General features: G+C 39.0%; 1 protein-coding gene across 2 annotated transcripts; it reads left to right on the top strand.

Moving 5' to 3' along the window:
• The first annotated feature begins 395 nt into the window (after nt 1-395).
• On the top strand, nt 396-4473 carry LOC114616442 (trace amine-associated receptor 2-like). 2 transcript variants are annotated; one of them, XM_028761904.1, is made up of 2 exons: nt 396-434; nt 3478-4473. In XM_028761904.1, exon 2 carries the CDS (start codon nt 3553-3555, stop codon nt 4471-4473), a length of 921 nt encoding a protein of 306 aa, XP_028617737.1. In that variant the 5' UTR covers nt 396-434; nt 3478-3552. The 2 variants fall into 2 exon arrangements, with proteins under 2 accessions (XP_028617737.1, XP_028617736.1); XM_028761903.1 differs by lacking the exon at nt 396-434 and adding an exon at nt 1066-1089.
• Nucleotides 4474-10865: the final 6392 nt, after the last annotated feature.

Below are 10865 nucleotides of genomic sequence, written 5' to 3' on the forward strand. Positions count from 1 at the left end.
ATCTGTATTTAGAATGTTTCTTTAAAAATATAAATTTTCTGATTATGTTGTAATATAATTGCATTGCTCTGAATTACTACTAAATGGGTGATTTTTGTTGTTGTTTTTCTCCCTTGTGAAAAGCTATCAAGAAAGATCAAATCAAATCATTTATATATTTTGTAGGGACCAAACAAAGTGAAAATGCAGAGTTCCTTGCTAAAGTGTCACTAAGAACTTGCAGAGGGAGCCAGAAGATCAATGAGCCCTTTGAAGCCCTTCAAAGCTCAGTTTCCCTACATAGTTATCCAAGTTTTGTACATCCAAAGTAGCTACCACAGTAGCTAAGATCACTGACAACAGGCATAGCTAAAACCCAAGCAGGAGCCAGATGTCATATTCTAGCAGTGGAAAATAAACTTTCTCATATCAAAAGAGGATAAACAAAACCACAGGTATCGGTGGCTAGAAGTCAACAGATTTAAACACATGATATCGGAGAGGATATGAGCATAGTCATGGGAGTTACTTACTTAAGGCAGTGATAACTGTGAGTAACTCCTCCAGTGGTATTAGGAGCTTCAGCTGCACCCTAGCCAAACACAGGCAACAGTGGATGAGAAAACCCTGTGAGTATAAAATGTGATACAAAGTATGGACTGTGCTGCTTCATTCTGGTCATCCTAAAGTGGCAGGAGACACCTACCTATCTAACCTATTTCTCTCCATGAATATCCCATTCCATCCATCTTTAACTGGATTGAGAGCTACTGGTCACTGAAGGAGCTCCATTTAACTATTATAGCCCTCACGGAATAGCTGTCTTAGAGTAGTCTCAGTGCTGTGGGTGTGGAAAATTCAGGCAAGCAGAGATTCCTAAGAGGACAAAGGGGTAGGTCAGGGTCACTTTAGCTATTAAACTTCAGAATGACAAGGGTCCTCCCCCTCTCCCAACGCATAGCCAATGCCCTTGAGAATAATTGTTAAATTATAAAGCAGCACAGTTAACATAGTTCATGTCTTATAGTTCATCAGCATTCACAGTCAGCAGAGAAGAGACAGCGTTTCTTCCACAAAGCAGCTACAATGGCATCTTTTGAAGCACAGAAGGTATGTGGAGGAGGGATGTGAAGGGGAAGATCTGTGTTTTCTCTTCTTTGAGTATTAAGTAAAATGCCCCGTTGTAAAGCAATAACATTGTTTCTGCTTGTTTTCTGTTTTCCATCTGCAAAGAGAATAAGATTCTAGATTGTTAGTGATTCAGTCAGGGCTTACTGTAAATTTTTAGTGAAAGGCAGCTCAGCTTAAGTGTGGAAACAAAACAATTTGCTGCCTTTTGTCTTGTCTCCTGAGATGAATATTTAGAACCCTGGAAAAGAGTCGGGGTTTTCCTAAGGACCAACTGATTTGCTTAGTACAGGCATTCTGCTAGGTGAGGCAGAGGGACCTCAGGAGCAGAATGTGTGCTCACTGTGACCAAGGCACTGGGCTGAATCCCCACTTCACAAAAGAAAGACAAGGGGAAAAACATAGTAAATTTGATTGGCTTATTGTTAAATTACTTCACTTAGAAAATAAAGAGTTGTCTGGGTGGGGGATCTGTCAGTCTGTGTGCCGGCCTGTCTATTAACATCTTATATCTATCTAACTATATCTCAATCCCTTCCTGTGTTTTTTAATTACTGTACTAATAGAAACACTTATTTTTAGGTACTAAAAATAAGTACACTTTAAAACTGATTATATATACTTTAAAAATGCATGGGAAAGGGATATTAATGAAAGTATCCCAAGGCTCAGGGATGATCATGGAAGAGGAGGAGGCAGGAAGATTTTAAGAGTCAGAAGTTCACTGTAGTGAAACAGTGCTTTCCAGACATGACAGGGACGCTCCATGAATGAGTTCAAATTTCTTGCATGCACAGATGAAGTCAGATAAAACTTCAACATGGAAGGAGGGAGGTCATAAAGAGCCAGCACTTAGGAACTGTTGGCAAGAGATGGCTGCTGGGGGAGGTACATTTTCTTCAGGGATGTGGTCTCTGAGAGACCTCCTGGGCTCTAGCCGATGGTCCCAAACCTGTGCACACACTGGCTGTACTATGTGAGCTCAGAGGGTTAAAAACAGAGAGAGCACATAAGGCTGGAAGGACAGAGTGGTAGGGAGGATAAGGGACGGTTGGAGGTGAAGGACCAAGGATGGACTTGATCAAAACATATTACATGCAGGTAAGAAACTTCCAAACAAATGAACAAAAATTGTCCCTCTAGGCTGGGCATTGTAGTGCACACTTAGAATCCCAACACTCCAGAAATGGAGGCAGAAGGATCAAGAGTTCAAGGCCAACCTGGGCCATATGAGGCCTTATCTCAAAAACCAAACACCAAAGCCAAACCAACAAACCACTACTACCACCTATTGGGAATATATCCTGTATATATATTCTGTAAATACCATTTAAGTTATTAGCTGGAAGAGACCTTAAATGTAATTTGGTGATAGTTCTTCCTGCAGCATCTAAACACCCAGGTCTTGTATATCAGTGGTTCCTCCCTCCACTTTAATCCACTGTGAAAGCACACGCTGTCACAGCCTCCGTTTCTTCTCTGTAGATGGACCTAGAGTTCCAGAATAGGACAGGAAGAGGAATCAATCCACCTTGGATCCATTCCTTGCTAGCGTTTGCTCCCTTTCCTGTAGCTGGTTTAGTTGTTTCCATGAAAAACAATCACTTCGAAGCCAGATGCGTGGCGTCCCATCCTCAGGACCCACAAAGCGGAAGGAGAGAACCGACTCTTGAAAGCTGTCCACATACCTGTTCTGCGATGCTTGCTAATACTTGGGGATTTGCTAGAGAGGATAGCTCTATGAGATAATTAGAAATACTTCAGTAATTCTTCTACTTAAAAAATCTTTAGTAAGAAAAATATCAAAGCATACAGAACATAATAGATCATAGGAATGAAACCATCTTCACGCAATAGATTTATGAGGCAACACGTACATCACACCAAGCAAATCAGGTCTGATGATAGATTCCAGATTCATCTGAGGACAAACTGTATGCATTTTCTAACAGTTATCTGTTCTCTCTACACGTACAAGGACGCTCAGTTAGAGGTTAAGTCAGTAATACATTTATTTATTTGTGTCCACTTGTCTTTCTCTTTCTGCCTCCTCTTGTCTCCATCCTTTCTCCCTTTCTGCTTCTGAATTACAGATCCTATAACAACAAAGTGAGTGGATTAAGTGTGGGTGGTAAAACTCGAGGAGGCATTAAAACTCTAAAGTAAGCAATTTTAATCTACTCTATTAGAATTGTATAAATCATAAAGTTAATGTGAAAGACACGTCTTACATATTTATATATTTCAGTATAATTATCTTCCCTGAGGCTTCAGAATTTTTTTTCTTGAATCTGTCTGTGAAAAAAGAGGTAAAATATAGACTGTTTGTCTATTCTCTGATAAGTCCCATGTATTCTTGCTTTTATGTAGGAAACCTTTGATTGTTCAGAATATGGGAATGGATCTTGCCCAGAGAATGAAAGGTCTCTAGGGGTCCGAGCGGCCATGTATTCACTGATGGTGGGAGCCATCGTCATCACAGTCTTTGGCAACCTGGCCATGATCATTTCCATTTCTTACTTCAAACAGCTTCACACACCCACCAACCTCCTCATTCTCTCCATGGCCGTCACCGACTTCCTGCTGGGATTCACCATCATGCCATATAGTATGGTCAGGTCAGTGGAAAACTGTTGGTATTTCGGGCTTACATTTTGCAAGATCCATTATAGCTTTGACCTGATGCTTAGTATAACATCTATTTTCCACCTTTGTTCGGTGGCCGTCGATAGATTTTATGCCATCTGTCACCCTTTGCATTATTGCACCAAAATGACTATTCCAGTAGTTAAGCGGCTGCTGCTTGTCTGTTGGTCAGTCCCCGGGACATTTGCCTTTGGAGTGGTCTTCTCTGAGGCTTATGCTGATGGAATTGAAGGCTATGACATTTTGGTTGCATGTTCTAGTTCCTGTCCAGTCATGTTCAACAAGCTATGGGGGACCACCTTGTTCGTGACGGGTTTTTTTACTCCTAGCTCGATGATGGTGGGGATTTATGGCAAAATTTTCGCTGTATCCAAAAAACATGCTCGTGTAATTGACAACTTGCCAGAAAATCAAAATAATCAAATGAGGAAGGACAAAAAAGCAGCCAAAACTTTAGGGATAGTGATGGGTGTTTTCTTACTGTGTTGGTTTCCGTGTTTCTTCACGATCCTGTTAGATCCGTTTCTGAATTTCTCTACTCCTGCAATTCTGTTTGATGCCTTAACATGGTTTGGCTATTTTAATTCCACATGTAATCCCTTAATTTATGGTTTCTTCTACCCCTGGTTTCGCAAAGCACTCAAGTACATTTTGCTGGGTAAAATTTTCAGCTCAAATTTCCATAATACTAATTTGTTTACTCAAAAAGAAACAGAATAGATGTGATCTGTACAAGTGCATCAAAGACTGGCACTCAAAGAATGAAATTTCTCCAAGTGGCATAGTAGACTGAGGAGGACCAGCAAAGAAGGACTGACATGGAGGGAAGGGGATGAATAACCCACCTATGTAACTTACGTAAAAGTTAATAATAAAAGTTAATAAAGAGTACCAAAACACAGATACATGCAGTAATTACTTCTAATTCTTCTTTAGCACAGCAGGGTGACTATTGGTTAAAACACACATAATACATTTCAAAATTATTTGAAAGCAATGAAGTTACCAATACTTGAAAATAGTTGAAGTGATGGAGATGATTTTCATTCTGATTTGATCGCAGCATACTGTGTACACACCCTGGATTACCATAATATACTTCAAGAAATGGACAAATTACAGAAAAGAAAAAGAGAAAAAATATAGTTGCCTTAAGTGTGTCTGTGTGTGTGCATGGACATGTGTGTGTATGTGTGTGAGAGAGAAAAACAGAGAGACAGAGACACACACAGAGATACACACACACACACACAGAGAGAGAGAGAGAGAGACAGAGAGAGAGAGAGACAGAGACAGAGAGAGAGAAGTGGGGAGAGATTTTGGCTAGTTTATTAGGCTCTTGGTGTCTAATATGGAAGGAGGAAAATTAATTGCTCTTTGTACCCAAATTCTGTTTAACCCATCAGTCGCATAGCACTAGTAAAGAGAAAAGAAGAAAAATTACAAAGGAAATAGAAGATAAGAAATTCAGGAATAAAAAAGATGTGCAAACACCTTTTGAAAAACAGGATTTTATTTTATTCCCTGTGTACAGGTGTTTTGTTTACAAGTAGGTCATATGCATGCAGTGCCCATGGTGACCAGAAGAGGGTGGTGGACCTACTGGAGCTGGAGCTTGAGATGGTTGTGAGATGCTGTGTGGGTGCTAGGAATCCAATCCCCTTCTCCAGAAGAGCAGCCAGTGCTCTTGAGCTCCCAGCCATCTTTAGTCCTGCCTGATTTCTTTTACTCTTTACAAAGATCAGAGTGCAGCTGAACTTGAGAAATCCTCTTTCCTGTGACCACCGCACTCCATGTGACATTTCCCTTTAATGTTTCTTTCTTAATGTCTAAGTACGTCTATCATATTTTCAAAATATGTTTAAGTAAAAGTTGTTGGTAATTAAACACCAAGGACTATCATTCCGGCAGAAAACAGCAGTTCCTTAAATGAGGGTTAGTCTTTTTCTAGATTTTACTGTGGTGAGATGAATTTTTTTTTTTTAAATAAAGAATTGGAAGGCTGCAGAGTTGGCTCAGTGGATGAAGGTGCTTGCCACAAAGTTTGAGTTCAATCCCCAGGATCCACATGGTAGAAGGAGAGAGCCAGTTTTTGCATAAGTTTTCCTTTCATCTCCACACAAATGCCATGGAATGTATACACACATGTGTATGCAGACACACAAATAAATAACATACAAGGAAAGAGAATAGAAACATTCTACGAAAGCCCTTGTCAGCATATCATCCTGTGATCGTGACTGGCTGTTCTCTATTTACAGAAGAACTCTCTTTGGTGACTTCTATTCTTCTCAGGTTTATGAGCAGCTGTATTGTATCAGATGTACTGATAGTTAATAAACACAATATTAAATATGTTGTGTTATGAATCCATCATTCTTGATGAATATCTATTCTTATTGAGCATTAGAGTATTAAGAAGAAAAAAAAACCTCAATATTTAAGGGCAAGATCAAGGGTTAGTGACTTTATATTTGATGTCTACTGCTTTTTTCTCTCCTTTTTTTCCCGGCCTGTTGAGACTCATCAGTGATGCGTGGGCTATAGTCAGTGATGTGCTGGCAAATGTTTCAGCTCCTCAGGAGGAAAAATGCAGTTTAAAATTTGACGCTTTCTGTACCATATGAACAATAGCCCCCAATATCCATGCATCTGATTCTAAGCTATGAACGCAATGTCAAAATTCCTGAAAATTTAGGCATCTGTTCTCTAATGTGGGCAGTAGTGATCTTAGTACTTACACTGTAAGAAACATTCTCAATGAACAGCTAGTACGAAGAGAAGACAATAGATACCAACATCCCTGACTGAACTGAACGTTTCACCTTAAAAACTTTTAATTACAGATCTGTCTGTGTGCATGTGGGGAGTGATATATCTGAAAATCCTCTACGGATGAACTGTTTTTATTTCATTTCTTTACTTTTTGCCATAACAATGAAAAATTAACATTATAAATAATAGTTAATAAGTTTGCTTTGATTTTAGCCGATCGCAGGCATTAAATGAGATAATGACCATTCAGTTGGTAGATTAACTATCAGTCTTGCTCAAATGCAGCTCAACAGTGCCCTGTGAGTTACCTGTAGACCTGTGGCTGCATGAGCACTGTCCTTCTGATGGGCTGAGTACTCAGCCTGAAGGGAGGACGTAGAATAGGGCAGCTTCATGAGCATGGTCAAGGAGACTAACAACACACACACACACACACCACACACATACACACACACACACACCACACACATACACACACACAATCACACACACACACACTCACACACACACAAACCACACACACACACAAGCACACACACACACACACACACATGCACACACAAACACACACAAACCACACACAAACCACACACAAACACACACATACACACACACACATACACACAAACACACATACACACAAACACACAAAAACTAACCTAGCCTGAGATGAATTAGTCATTTTTGTTTTTAATTTTTATTATTCTTAGACAGTTTCACATACAAACATTTTTGGTCATGTCTTCCTACTCCAAGTAACACCCTCTTCTTCTCAGCAAGGTTTTCTCTGTTTTCCTGTCGTTTTAGTTTTTTAAATTTTTAGTTTTTTTAAATTGTTCTCTCTCTCTCTCTCTCTCTCTCTCTCTCTCTCTCTCTCTCTCTCTCTCTGGTGTGTGTGTGTGTATGTGTGTGTCCTACTGACTTTAATTAGGGTCACCTGCAGATGGATGGAACATGAACAACTTACTAGTTTTACAGCACTGAAGAACATGGTGGTCCTCACCTCTTCCAGTAGCAACAGCTGTCTCTATCTATTTAGGAATGAGTGGGGCCTCATGAACCACGTCTCCTGATTATTTCTTTTTTAAAAAATAAAATGATCTGATATATTCTACACCTCCTACCTCCTGATTCCCAACCCCATGACAATTACTTTATCCAAACTCTGAAGTAAAAGCAAGCACTTCCTTCCCACCTCAATGTCTTCTCATTCAGAGGGAAAACTAAAACCTTTCAGAATTTAGACCATTATTCTTGCCTTGGATATTAGTCAATATTTAGCTTAGTTTCCCTTGTCTATGTATTGTTAGCATACGGCAGTTTTGCTATCTTCTCTTTCTGGAACAAAAGCCAAATAACAAAGAACTCAGAATTGAAATTATTGTCCTTCATTTGGAAAAAAGAAATTGAAGTTTTCTGGGACACTGAAATACACAGAATATTTTAATATCCTCAAGGGAAGAAAGTTAAATGTTGATTCCATTGGGGATCTGCAGTTAGGACTTCTCCCAGGGTCCTGGATCTGCATTCAGTGCAGCCCTCTTGAGAGCAGAGACAAGCCTGTATATGCAGTATGCTGAGTCTCTGCATTGAGCTCTCCAGTACTTCCTGCACCACACCCTCAAAGCCACTGGAAGAAACTCTCAAGGTGAAACTGACATTCTTAGAAACAAAAAGTACTACATTACAGAAAAAATGGGAAACATATGACCATTTTTTTACTGACACAAATGTCTGGAGGTTAGGATGTGTTATATATTGGTATATCAGAAAAGGTAGAATTTTATTTTCTTAATTGGAAAATAATTATTATGGTATTTTCCTGAAAGACTTTTTAACATTTCTATCAAAATTTGTTTGGCAGGGTTTATAAGTTTCTATGTGGCATATAAAAATGTTTTTACTAAGTACAAAGATTATATAAAGCATGTCTCAGTAATTGTAAGGTATTTCAGTAATGCTAAAGTGAATTTTGATAGTGTATCAACAGAAATAACATATATTATTTAAATCATTTCCAGATGCCATATGTTATTTTAGTATTTTCCCTTGCAAGCAGCATTTACTTGAGATTTTCTGTTGCTGCTTACTTGCCAAAACTGCCCCCTCAGTCACAGAATGCCCACACTGGAAACACCAGGTCTCCATGATCGAAGAGTTCTTGTTCATTCCATAAAAACATTGTGAAGATGTGTCTTTGGGGGATGGCCTGATTTTTCACTCCAAGCTCATTTCCAGGAAATGAGAACAGGGCTGGCCTATAGAGTAATTCTAATAGGATAGGCTGAGGCCATAAATACTTGTGTTGACCAGGTAAATCAGCAATACGTTGCAGACAAAAAAGGATGAAGGAGGTTCACTGGGACAGGTGCCAGGAGAGCTGGAGTTTAATACTGGTCTCAGTGTATAGCTGCAGTGGCCACTTCAAGATATGAGGTATTTCATATATATGGAACAGCTGGACCGTGCGATGAAACAGTCAAGTTCATCCCTCTAAGCGTGATGCCTTGTGTCTGTAATGCCAGCATTTGCAAGGCTGAAGAAGGAGTGCTGCTGTGGCATCCAGGCCAGCCTTGGTGACAGAGTGAGAACCTGTCTCAAAAAGCCAAATAGAGCAATATAAAAGAAGAACAATTTGGAGTAAGCAGTTTTGAAACTTTTAGATATCTAGAATTTTTACCATTATCTGAGTTTTCCTTCTATTTAGGAGAGGGAGAGGCAGGAGGAAAGGGTTTATTTGCTATTCTCTAAAAACCATTTTCTGTTTCCCTGTTATCTTAAAAATTTCCAAGACAGATTAAAGAATGCTAGGCAGAGTGCTTTACTAATTAGGTTTTGATGATATGTTGGAGCTAACTTCTACTCTTTAACAAATGATTCCTGCTCTATAGATGACTTTGTATTATGTCGTCAAGTTTAGCAAATAAATGGGACACTATCTCACTTCTCACGAAATTTATATTAAGACAAAGCACAGTACTGGATGGGAAAGAGGGTTAGAAATAGCCTCTACTTTCTTTGGTTATGTCAATTATTTTGTAAGATTTATTCCAACTGGAAGAGTTTTTAAAACAAGCTTCCAACCCAAACCTTTAATTCCAGGGTTTGGGAGGCAGAGGTAGGAGGACCTCTGAGTTTGAGACCAGCTTAGTCTATACAGATAATTTTAGGAGAGTCAGGGCTACACAGAGAAACTCTTCCTTGAAACTAACTAACTAACTAACTAACTAGACCTCAGGAAGATAACATTGTCTTTACAAAGGATGCATTCCAATAGTTCCATGCTCCCAGCTCCATCTCTAACATATTGTCTCGTGCTTAGTTTTGGTAGATACTTTCTGTTCTACTAATTTTCAAATAAAGCAACATCTAATGTAAATTATAAGAAAGGCTCATTATAATTCTCGCTCACCTTTCTGTCCTGCTCAAGCTGCTCTCTCCATGCTGTGTAAGCATCAACCATCTAACAATACTGAGCCAGCACTCAGAAGATAGCTTTTCAGAAGATAGCGTTCAAAAAATACATCATTTAAGAACTGGCTGTTGTCGCTGCTTGTAATTTTTGATGCTATCAATGTAAACCACTACGTTCTTACAAAGTAACTTTATAGGAGAAATGTTTCCCTTTTCTCCACCTTAGTTTTCAGGGGGACACTTGAATATGGTCTCTCTACTGTCAGCCCTGCAATGATCTCCTAGTAGTCTTTCTTGTTGGAGTCCTAGATGTTGACAATTAGGGAAGGAAACAGAACATATCGAGTCACAAATCCTAGTAAATGTACTTTATCTTTCCTAGTGCACCCCATGTCATTTACACTATTCTACTCTATTTTATGGAATTATCCATGTGGTTATAATACTGCCCAAAGAATGGTTTGGAGTCTTTACAAACAGAATTTAAATCAGAAAATTTATGCTTAAAGATGTTTACTTATGTGTCTGGATAATTGTTTGTCTCACTTACTTTTTGGAACTCACCGTGTGACCCAGGCAGTTCTGAGATTCCAGCAATCTTCCGGCCTCAGCCTCCTGAGTGCTGGGGTGAGTTACCGTTTTATGCTCTGAGATGATTATTTAGTGAACTGTATAGAACTCACATTATTTTCTGACCTGTGAAAGTAGATGGAGAACTATAGTTAGTTTTAGACCCTAAAATTGGACTTAGTTTGGTTAAAAGAATGGTGGTATCTATATTACTCAGTAACATGCACATATATTTGTATTCTGTGATAGAATCTTGGATGCAGGTTTTAGTTCAAACATACCTTACATCACTTTCATTTTTAAGGCTAAGGAAATTAGAGTATGCACCTAATGTTCAGTGTGAAGTCACTATG

Source organism: Grammomys surdaster, unplaced genomic scaffold (assembly GCF_004785775.1).
Source record: "Grammomys surdaster isolate TR1022 unplaced genomic scaffold, NIH_TR_1.0 320264, whole genome shotgun sequence".
NCBI lineage: Eukaryota > Metazoa > Chordata > Mammalia > Rodentia > Muridae > Grammomys > Grammomys surdaster.